General features: G+C 38.4%; 1 protein-coding gene across 1 annotated transcript in view; it reads right to left on the bottom strand.

The window, feature by feature from the left end:
* Ccdc73 (coiled-coil domain containing 73) overlaps positions 1-21,463 on the bottom strand; it is a 134,584-nt gene that overhangs the window by 75,360 nt on the left and 37,761 nt on the right. The window contains exons 4-6 of the mRNA XM_045156599.1: positions 20,745-20,780; positions 18,798-18,872; positions 15,275-15,313 (exon numbers count right to left, since the gene is read on the bottom strand). Coding sequence (XP_045012534.1) covers positions 15,275-15,313; positions 18,798-18,872; positions 20,745-20,780 — 150 coding nt within the window. The remainder of the gene's footprint in view (positions 1-15,274; positions 15,314-18,797; positions 18,873-20,744; positions 20,781-21,463) is intronic.

The raw sequence follows: 21,463 nt of genomic DNA, 5'->3' as shown, positions 1-21,463 counted from the left end.
ACAGTAGTCAAAAGCAAGTCTGCTCAATGACTCAGTCAATGTGATCTTGGGCAAATTATTCCCCATATTTCCACAATGGAAATGACAGAAGTGATCTTGGTCCAATAATTCCTCATATTTCTAAAATGGAGATTACAATAGTTTTTCCATTACGGAGTTACCATCATAAGAAAGTGAATTTACAAAGAGCACAGAACAAAACTCATCACATAATAATCACAATATAATAATTAGTTGCTATTCCTTTCCTTTAGAATAACACAGCTTTCTCTAATATTAATAGAGAAGATGCAATACGATTTAAACTTTACATAACTATATTATCCTGGAAAAACCTGATGGAATTCTTTTTCTAAGTTATTTTTAATGATTTTAAACAAAATGATAATTTGTGATTATTATGATACATCATCTGAAAGATTCTCACACACTTCCCTGAGCTTTTCAAAGCCTCTATTTATCCATCTGCATTATGTGTCAGTTACAAAGTAAACAAGTTGACATGTAAACTTAACCCTTATATCTACTTGTATCTAGTTGGGTACTTCTATTATGAATCACGAAACAATGAAAAATAATGAACCACAGTAATTTTTTACAAAATACCATTAATTCCTGACGTAGAGAATTATAACTCTTAGCAGATGTATAGGAACCTAATATGATTTCATTGAAACTGGATTCTAATGGCATTTTTTCAAGTCAGGGAATTTCTCAATTTTAATCACTATTTATATAGCCTTTTAGAGAACAGTCTACTATAGGTTAATATTTAATCCCACAAAAGCTTTCTTAACCTTTTAGCTAAAAACTAGTAAAATGTAGTCAATACCTACAAAGGTTACAATCCAATTCATGAGAATGCAGCAAAGACCAGAGGTTGCATAGGAATACTCCACTCATAGAGCTCAATATACATCAATTTGGAATTAATCTATTCCAATATCCTTTGTTTGAAATTGAATTCAATGAAATGCAGTTTCATAGTTTACATGACATAATTCAGTTTTTCAAATATATCAGCCTACTCAATGGCCATGAGAGTAAAACTTCTAATCACATATGCACCTCTATATACCTCAGTAGCCCACATATGCCCATTTGGATGCTGCACTGATTTTGTTTTCAATAATAATATGAAGAAGTCAGTTGTCAAGTTTGCCACTAACTGAACGATTGTCAATGAACAGTTTAAATTTAGGAGAAAGCAAAAACAAAAAGTAATTGGTACTAAGTGGTTGAAAGACCTAAAAACACTTTTAAGAATATCAAAGTAGTAATACTAGTATTCTTATTACTCTGATTCTTAAAACTGTAATATTGCATACTGTATCACAGTAGCAAATAAAGATTGTTATTGAAGTAATTTATAGTTAAGTATATATTCTTTTACTTCTGTGAATTAATTCGTTATTTTTTTCCTTTTCACAATTTTACTACTAAATGTAAGACTTAGTCAACAAGAAAATATCAGCATATGTACCTCAGTTTTAAAAAGTATTTTTATTTATTTACAAGCAGAGGAAGAGAATGTGTGTGTGTTTGAGTGAGTGAGAGAGAGAGACAGAGAGAGAGAATGGGTATGCCAGGGCCTCCAGCCACTGCAAGTGAATTCCAGCTGCATGTACCACTTTGTGCATATGGCTTCATGTGGGTACTGGAGAGTTGAACTTGGGTTGTTAGGCTTTGCAGGCAACCACCTTAACCACTGAACCATCTCTCCAGCCTGTGTACCTTACTTTAAATAAATCTAATCTATGAAAATCTAGATTTCCATATAACACATACATTTACAGCCTTGGTACATTTAAAGTAGAACCAAATTAAATAGTCATATATTTTTAGAATAAAATACATAACTTCATACTTCCCCTTTCCCTATTTACTTAAAATGATTACTCTGAAAACTTTTGGAGACAACTTAATTTCTCTTGAAACAATTAGTTATGGATAAGTTATAAAGAAAAAGATAAAAATATTCACATAAACCATATATTCTTTTTTTTTAATTTTTATTAACATTTTCCATGATTATAAAATATATCCCATGGTAATTCCCTCCCTCCCCAACCCCACTCTTTCCCATTTGAAATTCCATTCTCCATCATATTACCTCCACATTACAGTCATTGTAATTACATATATACAATATCAACCTATTAAGTATCCTCCTCCCTTCCTTTCTCTTCCCTTTATGTCTCCTTTTTAACTTACTGGCCTCTGCTACTAAGAATTTTCATTCTCACGCAGAAGCCCAATCATATGTAGCTAGGATCCACATATGAGAGAGAATATGTGGCGCTTGGCTTTCTGGGCCTGGGTTACCTCACTTAGTATAATACTTTCCAGGTCCATCCATTTTTCTGCAAATTTCACAACTTCATTTTTATTTACCGCTGAGTAGAACTCCATTGTATAAATGTGCCACATCTTCATCATCCACTCATCAGTTGAGGGACATTTAGGCTGGTTCCATTTCCCAGCTATTATAAATTGAGCAGCAATAAACATGGTTGAGCACATACTTCTAAGGAAATGAGATGAGTCCTTTGGATATATGCCTAGAAGTGCTATAGCTGGGTCATATGGTAGATCAATCTTTAGCTGTTTTAGGAACCTCCACACTGTTTTCCACAATGGCTGGACCAGATTGCATTCCCACCAGCAGTGTAGAAGGGTTCCTTTTTTTCCACATCCCCGCCAACATTTATGATCATTTGTTTTCATGATGGTGGCCAATTTGACAGGAGTGAGATGGAATCTCAATGTAGTTTTAATCTGCATTTCCCTGATGACTAGTGACGTGGAACAATTTTTTAGATGCTTATATGCCATTCGTATTTCTTCCTTTGAGAACTCTCTATTTAGCTCCATAGCCCATTTTTTGATTGGCTTGTTTGATTCCTTATTATTTAACTTTTTGAGTTCTTTGTATATCCTAGATATTAATCCTCTATCAGATATATAGCTGGCGAAGATTTTTTCCCATTCTGTAGGTTGCCTCTTTGCTTTTTTTTTTTTTTTTTTTTATTTAATTTATTAGTTTTCTTTTCAGTAAATACAGGCAGTTTGGTACCATTATTTAGGCTCATCTGTGATCTACCCCCTCCCATTAGACCCTCCTTATTATTGAAAATGGGTCGTGCATTGTGGAGTTAGCCCCCAGTTATTAGTATGATAAATGTCTCTGAAAATCATGACCCAACATGTAACTCTGACATTCTTTCCGCCCCCTCTTCCGCAAGATTTCCCTGAGCCATGTTGGGTTCATTTTTGGTCTGCTTCAGTGCTGAGGTGTTGGGGGCCTCTGAGGCTCTGGCTCTCTGATTTGGTAGGAGTTGATTTTTCTCTGAATTGATCTCCTTCCCCTTTGTGCTGGTATCCAGTTCACAGGAAAACATCACCCTTGCTTATTTCGCCAGTTGTCCTTAGTTTCAGTTGGGCCCCTTCTGAGGTATGTTGGGGCAGCTCTTTTCTTAGGATCTGCATCTATCTGGAAAAGAGAAGCAGATTCTCCAACGGAGAGTGAGTTAGCACCCAGAAAATTGAGATAACACTTACTTTTTTGATAGACAGTTTGATAGGTGTAGGCCCTCTTATACCCCGTGATTGATGGTACCTTGATATTGTAGAGTGGGCTTGTGTTTGGGTATGGTTCTGACTTGTTTCCCAGCTCCAGCTAAGGGTCTAGTACCACTGAGTGGATCAGTTAGCCAAATCAAGAGCAATTGATTCCTCACCATGGCTGTGTACCACTATTGCACTTGTATGGGTATCACATCCGGTTAATTGTTGTTACTTAGGTTAAACAATGTGTTGCTTGGACAGATCTTGGTCACTTCCCCCAGTCGCCTATGTAGCGCCTTCTGGCACTAGACACGCTGACTGTCTGGGGACTGACTCTCTCCTGGCTTCCAGCCATGTCATTCCATTTTACGTGTCAGCTGCGTATGGAGTCTTCAGCAATAGGGTCTTACCACTGGCCTTTGGTGGGTCATCAATTACTCTGACAGAAGTCTGTCATTGTTTTGGGAAACCTTGTAGGTTTCTTTGATCAAAAGCTCATTGTGGATTGTAGGCCCAAGCTGGAAGTGGGGGTTACAGGTCAGTGTCCACTAAGAAATTGAGGAAAAAGATAACTAATATACAAGAGTTAGAGAGAAGAGAGATAGAGGGGAGAGGGGGAGAGGGAGGGAGGGAAGATGTAGGAGATTTAGGTCAGTCTTGATCCTACCCTCTCCAGTGTCTTGTGGTTCAGGTGTTTCCTGTAAGGGACTAGTGAAGGTTCAGTCATTTGGTCTGTCTTTTAGGAAGTAGAATTTTATGGTACCATTGCCGTTTGGGTCCGGATTACTGTTTTCCACCCTTTGATTCCCTCCCCGCCCTCCCGTCCATCTTATTGTCTAGTCCATGAGGTACTTGCTGGGTATGTAAGGCATCTTGGGCAAATTCAGGTTAGGTGTTGCAGATGAGTGAGACTATGTGTCGATTTTTTTTCTGTGATTGGGTAAGTTCGCTGAGAATGATCTGTTCCAGGTTCAACCATTTTTCCTCAAATTTCTTTATGTCGTTTTTTCTTACTGCTGTATAGAATTCCATTGTGTAGATATACCACATCTTTGTTATCCATTCTTCTAATGATGGACATCTGGGTTGATTCCAGCTTTTAGCTATTACGAATTGAGCTGCTACAAACATGGTTGAGCAAATCTCTCTGGCTTTTGGTTTGAAGGTTTTAGGGTACATGCCCAGTAATGGTATAACTGGGTCTGTTGGTATTTCTATAGTCACCTTTTTCAGGAGTCTCCATATTGCTTTCCAAAGTGGTTGTACCATCCTGCATTCCCACCAACAGTGAATGAGTGTCCCTGCTTCTCCACATCCTCGCCAGCATTTATTTTCATTTGACCTTTTGATGTTGGCTATCCTTATTGGGGTAAGGTGGAATCTCATAGTTGTTTTAATTTGCATTTCTCTGATGTTTAGGGATGATGAACATTTTCTTAGGTGTGTGTTTGCCATTTGCATCTCTTCCTCTGTGAATTGCCTGTTTAACTCTGTGCCCCATTTTGTGAGTGGGGTATTTGTCTTCTTATTGTTTAGACTTTTGAGTTCTTTGTAAATTCTAGAGATAAGGCCTCTATCAGTTGGATAACCTGCAAATATTTTCTCCCACTCTGTGGGTATTCTATTGGCTTTGTTTATTATATGCTTATCTGTAAAGAAACTCTTCAGCTTCATATGATCCCAATGGTTGAGTGACTGTTTAAGAACTTGAGCCACTGGGGTTTTATTCAGGAAGTCTTTTCCCATTCCTATATCATGGAAAGTACTTCCTAAATTTTCTTCCAGTAGTTTTCGAGTTTCTGGTCTTATGTTGAGGTCTTTGATCCATTTGGATTTGAGTGTTGTGCATGGTGAAATGTGTGGATCAAGTTTTAGTTTCCTGCATGTGGTTATCCAGTTTGTCCAGCACCATTTGTTGAAGATGCTATCTTTTTTCCAGTCTATATTGTTTGGACCTTTGTCGAATATCAAGTAGCTATAGTTGCTTGGCCCAAAATCCGGGTCCTCAAGTCTATTCCATTGGTCTATACTCCTGTTTTTATGCCAGTACCATGCTGTTTTTATTACTATGGCTTTGTAGTATAACTTTATATCGGGTATGGTGATGCCACCAGAGGTATTTCTTTTGCTGAGGATATGTTTGGATATGCAAGGCCTTCTGCCTTTCCATATGAAATTTGAGATCATTTTTTCTATGTCTGTGAAGAACATTGTAGGGATTTTAATTGGAATTGCGTTAAATCTATATATTGCCTTTGGTAGGATTGTCATCTTCACAATGTTAATTCTGCCTATCCAGGAGCATGGGAGGTCTTTCCATCGTTTCAAGTCCTCCTCAATTTCTTTTTTGAGAGTTTTTATATTTTCGTTGTATAGATCTTTTACTTCCTTGGTTAACGTTATTCCAAGGTATTTTATTTTATTTTTTGCTATTGAAAATGGGACTATGTCCTTTATTTCTTTTTCTGTGTCTTTGTCATTTGCATACAGAAATGCTTCCGATTTTTGTGCGTTGATTTTGTATCCTGCTACTTTGCTATAGGAGTTAATCACCTTTAGGAGTTTTGGGATGGAGTCTCTCGGGTCTCTTACATATACAATCATGTCATCAGCGAATAGAGCTAACTTAACTTCTTCCTTTCCAAATTGTATCCCTTTTATTTCCTTCTCCTGTCTTATTGCTTGAGCTAGGACTTCCAGAACTATATTGAAAAGGAGAGGTGAGAGAGGACATCCCTGTCTTGTTCCTGATCTCAATGGGAATTCCTCCAGTCTCTCTCCATTAAGAATTATTTGGGCCTTTGGAGCTTTGTATATTGCCTTTATTATATTAAGATGTGAACCGGCCATGCCGATTCTCTCCAATGTTTTGATCATGAAGTGATGTTGTATCTTGTCAAAGGCCTTCTCTGCATCTATCGAAATGATCATGTGATTTTTATGTTTAAGCTTGTTTATGTGGTGTATTACATTGACAGATTTTCGTATGTTGAACCACCCTTGTGTTCCTGGGATAAATCCCACTTGGTCAAGGTGGATAATGCTTTTGATGTGTTGTTGGATTCGGTTTGCGAGAATTTTGTTGAGGATCTTTGCGTCTATGTTCATTAGGGAAATAGGCCAATAGTTTTCTTTTCTTGTGGCGTCTCTGCCTGGTTTTGGGATTAGCTTCATAGAAGGAGTTGGGTAGTTTTCCCTGTTCTTCAATTGTGTGGCACAGTTTTAGGAAGATTGGTTTGAGTTCTTCCATGAAGGTTTGATAAAATTCGGCTGGGAATCCATCTGGTCCTGGACTCTTCTTTTTTGGGAGGTTTTTTATTACTTTTTCAATCTCCATGAGCGTGATGGGTTCATTGAGGTGGTTGATCTGCTCTGAGTTTAGCTTTGGTAGATGATATGCATCCAGGAATTTATCCATCTCCTCCACATTTTCCAGTTTTGTGGAGTAGAGGTTTTTGAAATAAGTCCTGATGATCCTGCCGATTTCACTGATGTCTGTTGTAATCTCTCCTTTTTCATTTTGAATTTTGTTAATTTGGAGTCTGTCCTTTTTTTGCTTGATCAAATTGGCCAGAGGTTTGTCAATCTTGTTTATTTTTTCAAAGAACCAGCTCTTTGTTTTGTCAATTGCCTTAATTGTTTCCTTGGTTTCCAATTCATTAATTTCTGCTCTGATTTTAATTATTTCCTTCCTTCTGGAGCTCTTTGGGTTGGATTTTTCTTGTTTTTCCAATGCCTTTAGGTGGATGGTTAAGCTATTGATTTGGGATTTTTCTGTCTTTTTTATGAAGGCATTGAGTGCTATGAATTTTCCCCTGAGGACTGCCTTCATTGTGTCCCACAAGTTTTGGTATGATGTGTTCTCATTGTCATTCAATTCCAGGAATTTTGCAATTTCATTTTTTATTTCATCCACTATCCATTTATTGTTTAAGAGTGTGCTATTCAGTTTCCAGTTGCCGTTGGGGCTCTTGTTGGTTTTTTTGTTGTTGATTTCTAGGAATATAGCATTATGATCTGATATCATGCAGGGAATTATGTCGATTTTCCTAAATATGTGGAGGCTATCTTTGTGACCCAGTATATGGTCTATTTTAGAGAATGTTCCATGGGCTGCTGAGAAGAATGTGTAGTCTGTGGATTTGGGGTGGAAAGTTCTGTAGATGTCTGTTAGGTCTAAGTGCTCTATGGTTTTGTTGAGCTCTCTTACTTCCCTATTGAGCTTCTGTTTGGATGATCTGTCTATTACTGATAATGGTGTGTTAAAGTCCCCAGCTATGATGGTGTTGGTGGTTATTTCTGTTTTATTGTCAAGTAGGTTTTGTTTTATGAACTGCGGTGCCCCTGTGTTTGGTGCATACAGATTTATGATTGTAATATCCTCTTGATGGATTGTTCCCTTTACAAGTAGGAAGTAGCCTTCTTTGTCTTTTTTGATTGTTTTTGGTTTGAAGTCAACTTTATCTGATATTAATATAGCTACACCTGCTTGTTTCTTATTCCCATTTGCTTGGAATATTGTTTTCCACCCTTTCACCCTGAGGAGGTTTCTGTCTTTAGTGGTAAGGTGGGTTTCTTGAAGGCAGCAGATTGAGGGGTCTAATTTTTTGATCCACCCTGTTAGCCTGTGTCTCTTGATGGGTGAATTAAGGCCATTAATGTTTAGGGTGATGACTGTGAGATTTGATTTGATCCCTGTCATTTTGTGATGGTAGAGGTGTGTTGGCATTTCCATGGAATTTTTTTTTTTTTTTTTTTTTTTTTGTATCTACTCTAGGTTTGATTGCTGTGATCTTCTTCTTGTAGGCATTTGTGTTTGGGTATTTGTTTCCTCTCTGTGGAGAATTTCCTGGAGTACTTTCTGTAGGTTTGGTTTTGTGTTCATATAATTGTAAAGCTGAGTTTTATCATGGAAAGTTTTCCTTTCACCATCTATTATAAGGGAGACTTTTGCTGGGTAGAGTAGTTTAGGTTGAAATCCATAGTTTCTTAGCGTTTGGAGAGTATCATTCCAGGCCCTTCTAGCTTTCAGGGTTTCCATTGAGAAGTCTGAAGTAATTCTGATGGGGTTTCCTTTGAAAGTGGTGTGCTGTTTTTCCCTAGCTGCTTTTAGGATTTTTTCCTTGGTGTCAATGTTTAGAGTCTTAATGATAATATGCCTTGGGGAGTTTCTCCTTTGGTCTAGTCGGTTAGGAGTTCTGTTTGCTTCTTGAATCTTGATGGGCCTTTCTTTTAAGAGACGGGGGAAGTTTTCTTCAATTATTGTGTTAAATAAGTTCTCCATGCCTTTGGTCTGAAATTCTTCTCCTTCTGGTATTCCAATGATTCTGATATTAGGACGTTTAAGGGTATCCCACAATTCTCTCATGTTCTGTTCACAGGAACTTTTGAACTTACTGAAATTTTTGGACTCTCGAACTGTTTCTTCCATCCTGTCTTCCAGATCAGAATTTCTATCTTCCACTTCGCTGACTCTATTCTTGAGAGCCTCTAGTGAGTTTTGGACTTGTTCAATTAAGTTTGCATTTTCTACTACTTTCCTATGTATCACTTCCATCGCTTTGTCCAGCTCCCTTTTTGTCTCATTTTCTGATTTTCTTGCTGATTCTTGGAAATCATCCTTGCATTTCTTTATGTTTTCATTTAGTGTGGCCAGCTGATTTTTAAGGTCCTCTTTTTTTTCATTCTCCCTCAACTCTCTTAGCTCTCTTTGTATTCCTTCCAGTGTCTTATCATATTGCTCTAGCTTAGTGATGGTAGCATCCATACGATTATCTATCCTTTGTAGCTTTCCTGTCAGATCTAGCAGTAGTTTGGTCAGGGTTGCATTGTTCATTGCTTCCACTTGATGTTCTGATCCTAAACACTCTTCTATGTTTTGGTTTGTTGTGATCCTTGTTGGACTGGGTGATCTGTCTGGATTTTCTTCCATTTTATTTTTCGTGTTATTTCTTTTGCGCTGTGGTCTACCCATGTCAGTGTATGGGCAGGTAGGTGGGTGGAGCAGCCTGGGATCTAGCTTAATACAAATCCAAGGCAGCCTGGGGCAGTTGTAAGCAGCCTGGGTTTTTGCTCACTCTTGCCAAAGCCGCCTACCTATAGCCTGACAGGGGCACCAAAGTTGCCTGAATTCTCACCCAGTAATGCACCTAAGCTGCCTGCCTTTGAGCTTGAAAAGGGACTGAGGTAGCAAGCCTTGAAGGTGCCTAGATTCTGGCTGGGTACACTGGGGTCTGTAAACAGTCTGTGCTCTTCCGCCTCAGGGGAGTGGGGGATGGGTGGCGATGTACAGGTAGGGGATGGCACCTGCGCTGGCGCTAATGACTCAGTGTGGACTTATGTGGCTCTTGCTGTGGGACTGGGCCCACTGCACGTGCAATTGTAGTGCAGAGGCAGATGATGTGGATATGGAATCAGGACACAGCAGAAACTGACCGGTGGCAAGTGATGTGAGAACAGCAGGGCGTGAGGGGAGGGGGGGCGGCTAGGAGCGTGGGGCGCTGTGGGATACCGTGGGGTGCTCTGGACTCGCAGGGGGGGGAGGGGGCGGATCGCGCGGGAGAGGGGGCTGAGGGGGTCCAGGGGGTCGCGGGTAGCGCAGGGGGCGTGGAGCACGCTGAGGTAAGATGGAGTGCTGGATGCTGTGGGACGCTGCGGGGCAGTCTGGGCGCGCGGCGGGGGTGGGGTGCACGGGGGGGGGGCTCGAGGAGCGCGGGGGTGGGGCGCGGGGAGTCTCGGGGCACGCGGGGGGGGGGGATCGGGGGACACCTGGGCGCCCGGGCGCTGGCTGCTGCGGGGCGCTTTGAGCGCCCCTGTCGCGTGTGGGTAGGGAGCGTTGGGCGCGCGGGGGGGGGAGGCGGGGGCGGGGCGCGCGGGGGGGGGGCTCGAGGCGCGTGGGGGTGGGGCGTGGGGGTCTCAGGGCGCGCGGGGGGCGCGGGGGTGCGGGGCACGCCTGGGCGCCCGGGGCACGGGGCGCTTGGGGCGTGCCTGCTGTGTGTGGATAGAGAGCACGGAAGGCGCGGGGGGTGGGGCGCGCGGGAGGGTGGGGCGGGCGTGGGGTGGTCTCGAGGCACGCGGGGGTGGGGCGCAGGGGTCTTGGGCGCGCAGGGGCGCGGGGCAGGCCTGGGTGCCCGGGGCGCGGGAAGCCTTGGTTCGCTTGGGCCGCGTCTGCCGTGTGTGGATAGGGAGCGTGGGGCGCGCTGGGGGGGAGGGGCGTGCTGGGGGGGTGCGGGGGGTGCGGCGGGTGCGGCGGGTGTGGGGCACGGGGGTTGTGGGGTGCGCTGGGCCGCCGGGGCGCGTGGGGCTTGGTGTGTACGGGGCGCCGGGCCGCTGGGCGCGGGGCCGCGCCCGATGCAGTTATTCGCGGCGGGCGGGGTGGCGGGGCGTGGGTCGCGGGGGTGTGTGCTTCCCTCTTTTATCCCGATCTGTGCCCTCCCTCTTCAGAAAGTTCCTAATTTCCTTTGAATACTTGCCTTTTTTTCCCTCGTTGTTTGTAGTGCAGCTAGGCGGTCGCCATCTTGACCGGAACCTCCAAGCCTAATAATTCTTCTCTTTGCTTTTTTTCACTGTGTCCTTTGCAGTGCAAAATCTTTGTAATTTCATGAGGTCCCAGTGATTATTAATCTGTGGTTTTATTGCCTGAGCAATTGGGGTTGTATTCAGAAAGTCTTTGCCAAGACCAATATGTTGAAGGGTTTCCCCTACTTTTTCCTCTAGCAGTTTCAGAGTTTCAGGTCTGATGTTAAGGTCTTTAATCCATTTGGACTTAATTCTTGTGCACGGCGAGAGAGAAGAATCTATTTTCATCCTTCTGCAGATATATATCCAGTTTTCAAAACACCATTTGCTGAAGAGGCTGTCTCTTCTCCAATGAGTATTTTTGGCATTTTTATCGAATATCAGGTGGCTATAGCTACTTGGGCTTACATCTGAGTCCTCTATTCTGTTCCACTGATCTACATGTCTGTTTTTGTGCCAGTACCATGCTGTATTTGTTACTATGGCTCTGTAGTATAGGTTAAAATCAGGTATGGTGATACCACCAGCCTCATTTTTGTTGCTCAGTTATTATTTTAGATATTCGAGGTTTTTTGTGATTCCAAATGAATTTTTGGATTGTTTTTTCTATTTCCATGAAGAAAGCCTTTGGAATTTTGATAGGGATTGCATTAAATGTGTAGATTGCTTTAGGTAAGATTGCCATTTTCACAATATTGATTCTTCCAATCCAGGAACAAGGGATGTTTCTCCACTTCTTAGTGTCTTCTGCAATTTCTCACATGAGTGTTTTAAAGTTCTCATTGTAGAGATTCTTTACTTCCTTGGTTAGGTTTATTCCAAGGTACTTAATTTTTTTTGATGCAGTTGTGAATGGGAGTGATTCTCTGATTTCATCCTCTGTGTGTTTGTTGTTAGCATATATGATAAACTTCATATATTCTTAATTTCCAATTTTGAAATTTACTTTTTAACTTCTTTAAGATGAAGACAAACTAAACCTAGTTATAAAATTCAATTTGTAAAAACCAACAGCATCTTTCTTATTATTACTTTTGTAGTCACGAACACCAGACCTATACTACTGACAAAATCCAAAGCCTTTAATCCCAGCACTAGAGAGGCAAAGGTAGGAGAATTGCACTGAGTTTGAGGCCAGCCTGTAGCTACAGAATGAGTTTCAGGTCAAACTGAGCTATAGTGAGACCCTACCTCTAAAAAATTAAAGAAAAAAATCTAGTTACTAGAAATTCTGGCAATATATGTATGTAAAGATACACACAAATTGCTCATAGTTATGAAGGTATTTCCAGACAAGTCATCACTCTACAAAATTTCATTTTGAAAGAAAATGTATAGTTACTCTGAGTATCAAACCTTCAATATTGAAATTTTGTTGTAAATTAATAAAGAAAAAGAGCTATTTCCTACAGCCTTTTCTCTAAAGGAAAGTGATATAAAAAAATGAAAGTAAAAAATGACTAAAGGTTACTTGATAAAGGTTTACTTCATAAAAGAGTAGATAATATTTATATGATACCATCATATATAACTTAAATTATTTTTTAAAAAAAATCTAGGGCTGGAGAGGTGGCTTAGTGGCTAAGGTGCTTGCCTGAGAAGTCGACAGACTGATGTTCGACTTGCCAGGTCCCACATAAGCTAGACACACAGGAACACAAGGGCATAAAGGCACACATGTGCACAAGGGGGCACATACCTCTGGAGTTCAATTGCAGTGGCTGAGGACCTAGCATGTCAATTCTCTCTCTGTCTGTCTCTCTGTCTCTCTGTCTCTCTCTCTCTCTCTCTCTCTCTCTCTCTCTCTCTCTATCACACACACACACACACACACACACACACACACACACACACAGAGCCCAGTCTGTTGGGCTTGCCTCAAAAAAAAAAAAATTTATACAGTGACTACTAAATGCAACAGGATTCCTCAGTGACAAAAATACAGTAATGGCTAATTTAATATCCCAAAATTTTCTTTAATATGTTTTGGTATTACATTCTTTTTAGTGGTAATTGCTATGATAGTTTTGAGGGAAAATTTGGGTAGTTTCATGGATAGAAAAATCTTTTTATTCATGATGTATTGATTTATATAAGAACCTATCATCATTTCTTCAAGAAAATTAGCTTCTTGAATTCCTAATGTAAAAATTTACTATGGTTAAGTGGAGACCAAGGACATCCTTAAAAGTTTCTGAATACTGAAGGTTTTTGTTTTGTTTTTGTGGTACTGTTTGGGATTTTTTTGTTTTTAAGGCAGGGTCTCACTCTAGCCCAGGTTGACCTGGAATTCACTCTGTAGCACCAGGCAGACCTCGAACTCACAGTGATTCTCTCCATCCTCCTGAGAGACTAAAGGTGTGTGCTACCCTGCACCACTGAATATTGATTTTGGAATAAGTTCTTTTAGGATACTGTACTGTTCTACAAGTCCTGCCTGTATATCACTTGTTTCCTGGCTGCCCATAGAGTCAAATAGTATAAAAGGATAATGTACACCTTTGATAAAATAAGGTTAACTTTGAATAACAAAAAGGTCATATAAATTATATAAGAACAATAAGACAAATATATTCAAGAAATGTTTAGAAAAGATTGTTTTTAATTTTTAAATAAAAAAAAATCTCTAAAAGTGAGTATAAAATGATGCATAATCTAATCAATTTTAAAGTAATTTTAATGAAGAGTTTTGAACTGTAAGAAAAATATGATTTATAACTTACATTAACAAAAAGCTTACAAGATATTTCCAATTTTTTAATATTATAAGTATCTGTTTGATGAGATCTTAAACTGGAATAAAATAAAATACATTTTATGTTGCCTTTGATCTTTAACTTGTAGCCTTCTCTCCTAGGTCGAAGGGCACATTATTCAATTTCACTATATTTTGTGTAAAACCACTGTAGCGTTAAAAATGACTTTCAGTACAAATGTCACGGTACTTAAAGCTAAACTGAAATCTAGTTTTTCAGCTTCTTAATTAAGATCACAGTTTAAAATAGTCTGACAATATTATCTTTATTCTTTCTAGTTGAACAACAGAATTTTCACATCTTTTATTCAATCAACCTTAGGAATCATTCTGTGGTCTTTTATTTTTTAACACAGCAAAATAATTTCGTAGAGAAAAATATTTAATATTTTACATGTATGTTCTAAGCATAGTGACCTAATTTCTTGTTTATATGTATGACATATGAAGTATGCATAAAAATTCATTTTTACCTGCTTCATACTATACTCCAAAGAAGGAACATTAGAGTGGATATAGTGGAAAATTTTGTTCAATAAATGAGCATAAAAGCCTTCTGAATCAACAGAACAATAAATGGATTAACAGAAAAATAAATATTCTATGGAATGTCATGCTATAAAAATAAAATATTATTTTATAGGCATACAAATAGAAATTAACAAAAATAAATGCTTGCTGAACAAACATTTGAGGGCCATATCCTAAATATAGACCATAAAGGTTGAATACCATATCCCAAAAGTGGCTACATATATATTAATAATTTTCAATGTATAATAAATGCATGTTTACCTTGATACCTAAAAATCATTAAAATTAATCCCAGCACTTGGGAGGCAGAGGTAGGAGGATCACCGTGAGTTCGAGGCCACCCTGAGACTACATAGTGAACTCCAGGTCAGCCTGGGCTAGAGTGAGACCCTACCTCAAAAAAACCAAAAAGAAAAAAAAATCATTAAAATTAAATATTTCAGAATTTATTTTATAATAGATAAGCACTATGTAATCTGCAAATAAATTTGTAAAACTTACTTAAGCTACACTGTATGTGAAATTATGACAGGCCTTTAAGCAGGACAGCGATATCCAGTTTCAATGGTTCCTGATTTTGTGGTGGGAGGTTGTGGGGTTTTTTGTTTTTTTGTTTTTTTGTTTTTTTTGGTTTTTCAAGGTAGGGTCTCACTGTAGCCTGGGCTGACCTAGAATTCACTATGGAGACTCAGGGTGGCCTCAAGCTCATGGCAATCCTCCTACCTCTGCCTCCTGAGTGCTGGGATTAAAGGCATGCACTTTACCCAATTCAGCTCCTGTTTTTAACTATACATGTCACATACACTACTAAATGTATCTTATGTATTGTACATGCCACAATATTGAATATCTTACATACTAATCCATATGGTAGAAACATATATTCTGTAATTTTCTTACCATTTCACTTACTTTCTTCTGTAAAGAATATTTAGAAACCTTGAAAAATAGAAGAAAATAAATAAAAATTGTTTATTACAAATCCTTTCTTATAGTAAAACTGCCAACTGTGGCATTTGTCTTCTATGTGTAAGCTTTAGGGATTATTTTCAAATTTTTAATTACTATAACTCTATTCCCTATAGTAAGACCAATACATACAAGCCAGGTATGATGTCTAATGCCTATAATCTCAGCACTTGGTAAACTGAGGTAAGAGGATGCCACAAGTTCTAGGCCAGCCTAGGTATATAGTTCCAAACCACCCTGGACTAACAGAGTGATAGCCTTTCTCAAAAATATAAATATTCACTGATTTATCCAGCATATATTTATAGCACCTATTATTTGCTAGGCCTTTCCTGGGTTTCTGGAATATAACAAGGAACAAAACAGAACCCTCTCTTGAGTTGTCTGGTTTCTAGGTGAGTTGTAGGAGACAGATGATGGTCACAAATAAGCATGTCAGAGTGGTAACCACTAAGACAAAGACAAAGCAGGAACAGCAGCATCCAAGAGTGTGCTAGTTCACATTAGCTGGTCTTTGGCTGAGCAAATAAACACAAGAATAAAAATCATTATATACTCTTGGGCTGGAAAGATGGCTTAGCAATTAAGGTGCTTGGCTGCAAAGCCAAAGGACCCAAGTATGATTCCCTAGGACCCATGTAAGCCAGATGCACAAGGTGGCAAATGTGTCTGGAGTTTGTTTGCAGTGGCTGGAGGCCCTGACATGCCCATTCTCTCTCGCTGTCTCTCTCCCTCATAAATAAATAAATCTAACTGCTTCATTCTCTCATATAAGTAAATAAAATATTTTAAATTTAAAAAAATGCTGGATATGGTAGCACAAACCTATAGTCCTAAAACAGATTCAGGAGGCTAAGGCAATAAGTTCACAAGTAGCCAGTCTGAATTACACACTGAGGTCCAAGATAGCCTGGGCTACATAGAAAAGTTCTAAAAACAATTTTTTTTCTGTTTTTTCTAGGTAGGATCTCATTCTAGCCCAGGCTACCTGGAATTCACTCTGTAGTCTCAGGGTGGCCTCAAACTCACAGCGATCCTCCTACCTCTGCCTCCCAAGTGCTGGGATTAAAGGCATGCGCCACCAGGACTGACTCAAAAAAAATTATTTTCTGACCAAGGGAGTAAACTAAAAAAAATATACATCTAAGACCTTTCTTCTAAGAATTATCTCCATCTCTTTCTAGATTAACCAATTTTAAATGTTTTACATAGTTTTTTTTTGTACACATACGCATTTTTGTTTTTGTTTCTGAACTAAACAAAAGTAAGATATAGCCATCAAGAAACTTTACATAGGTAAAATTCATGTGTTTCTTAGTGCACACTAACAGTGGACTTCATAAAAAATTGTAATTATTGGCCGGGCATTGTGGCGCACACCTTTAGTCCCAGTACTAGGGAGGCAGAGGTAGGAAGATCACTGTAAGTTCAAGGCCACCCTGAGAATTCAGAGTAAATTCCAGGTCAGCCTGGGCTAGAATGAGACCCTATCTCAAAAAAAATTGCAATTATTAACAATGCTTTATTTGATCTTCAGGCTTCTTCCATTCCATTTATATACATATATATGTATATTAATTGGTATATTTGTAATGAATATACTAATTACAAAAGGCAATATATATTATATATATTACAATATATACATTATATATATATTACAAAAGGCAATATATACATATTGCCTTTGTAATTAATGTTACAGCAATACTCTGAAGTGAAACCATCTTCTTCAACAATATTTGTTTTTACTTCATTTTGGTTTTTGTAGACACCACAAAAGCATAAAGTTTTGTCTTTTTATATTCACTGCTACATCCTCACTATTGAGAAATGTGTTTGGCACAGAATAGACTTTCAACAGAATATGAAATATATCCTGAACGAATCATCATTAACCAAACACTTCTGAATTCTCTGAGACTCTATGAGACTGCATGATTTAAGGCAAAGGTGATTTATTCTCTAGTCTTTATATTTGCAGAAAATAAACACTTAACACATTTTCTCTTAATCTTTGTGCTTGATATGTGTGCATGTGTGAGGGCATATATGCCACACAGGCATGGAGATCAGAGAACAACCTTAGGTGTCATTCCTTGCCTTCCACCTTGTTTGAGGCAGGGTCTCTTATAATTTACCACTCTATTTGCCATGCTAACTGGCTCCTAAGCTCCTCCTATCTCCTCCTTCCAACTCATTGTAGTACACTTGGATTACAGATGTGCACCACTGTGACTGGCTTAAGACAGGTTCTGGAGATCAAGACTCAGGTTGTCATACCTGCACAGAATGCACTTACTGACTAAGTCATCTGCCCAGTACCTGTTTTTAAATATTTCATTTTATTTATTTGAGAGAGGAGAGAGATAAAAAGAGAATAGGCATGCCAGGGCATCCTGCCACTGCAAACAGTCTTCAGATGCATGAGCCACTTTGTATATCTGGCTTTAAGTGGGCACTGGGAAACTGAACCCAGGCCATCCAGCTTTACAAGCAAGCACCTTTAACCACTGAGCCATCTCCTCAGCCCTGCCAGCACTTATTTTAACATAGATTCTGGAGATATAGACTCAGGGCATCATACCTGCACAGCAAGTGCATTTAACTGCTGAGCCATCTCCCCAGCACCTATTTTAATTTTTAAGGTCCATGGATAAATAAATTGTAACACAGAGGTCTTACTTATTCTCCTCACATATGAAGGGTTAAAAACTATAGCTATTTATTTAACTATATTGCTATAAGAAATAATGAAAGTTATTTTAGTATTTTTAAAAATAAAACATGAAAACAAAAATCCTAATTTGAAATTATGGTTCTCAAATGAACATATTAAATTATATAATATACTGTGAATTTTAGTTAGCTTTGCTTTGCTAGCTGTTGTATTTAATGGTGTCTTAATGGTACAATGCTAGAATAGCAAACTGCTTTTTAAAAATACCAAGTTATGGGGAGGGAGGGAATTACCATGGGATATATTTTATAATCATGGAAAATGTTAATAAAAATTAAAAAAAAAAATACCAAGTTACAGCCAGGCTTGGTGGTACACACCTTTAATCACAGCACTTGGGAGGCTAAGGTAGAAGGATCACTATAAATTCAAAGGCAGCCTGAGTCTACAGAGTAAGGTCCAGGTTAGCATGGGTTACAATGAAATCCTACCTCAAAAAAACAAAAAAGGGCTGGAGAGATGGCTTAGCGGTTAAGCGCTTGCCTGTGAAGCCTAAGGACCCCGGTTCGAGGCTCGGTTCCCCAGGTCCCACGTTAGCCAGATGCACAAGGGGGCACACGTGTCTGGAGTTCGTTTGCAGTGGCTGGAAGCCCTGGCGCGCCCATTCTCTCTCTCCCTCTATCTGTCTTTCTCTCTATGTCTGTCGCTCTCAAATAAATAAATAAAAAATGAACAAAAAAAAAATTTTTTTTAAAAAATATAAAGTTGCTTTACCTGTAATGACTTTAATGTTTCCTTTAATCCTTCTATTTCTTTTTCTTTTATTTCTGTAGCAAGTTGATATTTTCCCTTTAAGTAAAAAACTTATTTAAATACTATATTTTTAGTATAGATACTATAAAAAGAGAAATTTTAAGAGCTCAAGAACCAGAATCTTTAATCAAAATAATTTAGAGGTTTTAAACTTACATGTACATGACAAATTATATTCCTAATGGCTTTAAAATAGCAAAGTCCTACAATAATCTATAATTATAAAATGAAATATGTTAATATAATGACAAATTTTAATATCATCTTAACAGTAGAGCACTTATAAGAGAACTTACAGATACTACATAATTATTTAATTCTTACAGTTAAAAGATACAGCAATTTCTCAGAAAATACAAGAGTTCATAAATACCAAAATCTGAGGATGCTCAATTCATTTATATAAAGTGGCATAGCATTTACATATAAACCAAAGACATCCTCCTGTATACTTTAAATATCTCTAGGTTATTTATACCAATACAATCTAGATACTATTTAGTTACTATAATGCATTGTTTATGGAATTGTTTATGAAATGATCAAAATCTGTATGTCTAGTACAGATGTATTTTCTCTTTCCTAATATTTTTAATCAACAGAGGGCTGAACCCATAGATGCAACACCCATAGATACAGAGGCTCAACTCTATTTTAATAATAAAGTATGAATGCATTTGTATCATAAATATAAGGACAAAGGAGAATTTTCTTTTAAAGTCTCTTCCTTAAGAATAATGACTATAGGGCTGGAGAGATGGCTTAGCAGTTAAGGTGCTTGCCTGCAAAGCCAAAGGACCTGTTTGATTCCCCAGTACCCATGTTAACTAGATGCACAAGGTGACACACAAGCCTGGAGGTCATCTGCAGTGGCTGGAAGCCCTGGCATGCCCGTTCTCTCTCTTTCTCTCTCTATCTCTCTCCTTCCCTCTCTCAAAAAAATAAATAAAAATAAAATATTTAAAAAGAAGAATTACTATAAATTAATCAAAAGTTGTATGCTCATTGGTATGATAAAAAAAGAATTAGCTATATTATCAAAAGAAAATATTTAGTACCAGTTGAATTTCTTTGTTAAAAGTTGTATCTACTTTCCCAGTTGTTTGGCAAGCAGATACAAGTCATTTCAATGTTTTTAAATGTAAAGGAAGATGACTATATTGAAAATGTACTAACAGCAGTAGGGCATGGTGGCTCAGGCCTTTAATCTCAGCTCAGAGGCAGAAGTAGGAGAATCTCCATAAATTCAAGGTCAGCCTGGGATTACTGAGTGACTCACAGGTGAGTCTGAGCTAGAATGAAACCTTACCTCACAAAGAAAAAAAGGAAAGAAAGAGAGAGAGAGAAAGAGAGAGAGAGAGAGAGAGAGAGAGAAAGAGAAAGAAAGAAAGAAAGAAAGAAAGAAAGAAAGAAAGAAAGAAAGAAAGAAAGAAAGAAAGAAAGAAAGAGGGAGGGAGGGAAGGAGGGAGGGAGGGAGGGAGGGAGGGAGGGAGGGAGGGAGGGAGGGAGGGAGGGAGGGAGGGAGGGAGGGAGGAAGGAAGGAAGGAAGGAAGGAAGGAAGGAAGGAAGGAAGGAAGGAAGGAAGGAAGGAAGGAAGGAAGGAGGCAGGCAAGCACGCACACACGCACTAAGAACATAGTGCAGTTAATGTAAACATTGCAGTAAAGTACAAAAGAACATTAATCTGGGAGCCAAAGAGGTCTCAATTCTAGCCAGTTTTGACATGTAAAATCCATATTGTTAGGTCAGAGTATTATCAATTATAAAATCAAAAAATTCAAGTAACAAGATTAGCTCGGGTCCCTTCTGCCATTATTTCATCATTAAACCTCATATCTACTATAGTGAACAGCGATAATTAAATTCATTTATCTATACTTTTAAGTTATTTCAAAAATTAATAAATACCTTTTCTTCTTCCAGGACATACATCTTCATTTGCAACTGACAATATTTAAAATTAACACACAGGTAAGTAAACTGTTAGCAGTGATTTATACTAGTCTGTAAGAATACAATTACATTTTACATTTCTACATTGTTTAAATTTAATATGTTTATATGCTACTTCTACATTCAAAAAATAATGTATAAAAAGGAGACATAAAGGGAAGAGAAAGGAAGGGAGGAGGGTACTGAATAGGTTGATATTGTATATATGTAAGTACAATGATTGAGATGGGGAGGTAATATGATGGAGAATGGAATTTCAAAGGGGAAAGTGGGGGGGGAGGGAATTACCATGGGATATTTTTTTAATAAATTTTTTTAAATAAAAAATAATAATAATATAGATAGAAAGAGGGAAAAGGAAATAATCAAATTAAATGAACTAAATCATACCTAAATAACAATCATTCCTCAAAGTTTAGTGTTACCCTGCAGAAATCTGAACTCTGAATATTTTACCAAGTACTCCTAAGTAACAGCAGGTAGCATTTTCTGAAGGTATTTCTGAAGGTGGCTGCTACACCCAAGGTGTACAGAAGGTTGCTTAGTTCCCTGTGATAGCAAAACTACAGACCTGCTCAATCCTAGAGAACATTATGCTGCAAGTTTGGCTTCTGCTTCCTTTCTGTTCAATTAAAACACTTGTAACTTTGGTTAGGGCTATTTTAGATTAAATA

The sequence above is a fragment of the Jaculus jaculus genome, chromosome 8 (genome assembly GCF_020740685.1).
Source record: "Jaculus jaculus isolate mJacJac1 chromosome 8, mJacJac1.mat.Y.cur, whole genome shotgun sequence".
Taxonomy (NCBI): domain Eukaryota; kingdom Metazoa; phylum Chordata; class Mammalia; order Rodentia; family Dipodidae; genus Jaculus; species Jaculus jaculus.
Note: the sequence above shows the minus strand (reverse complement) of the source record. Positions and strands in the feature narration are given on the sequence as shown.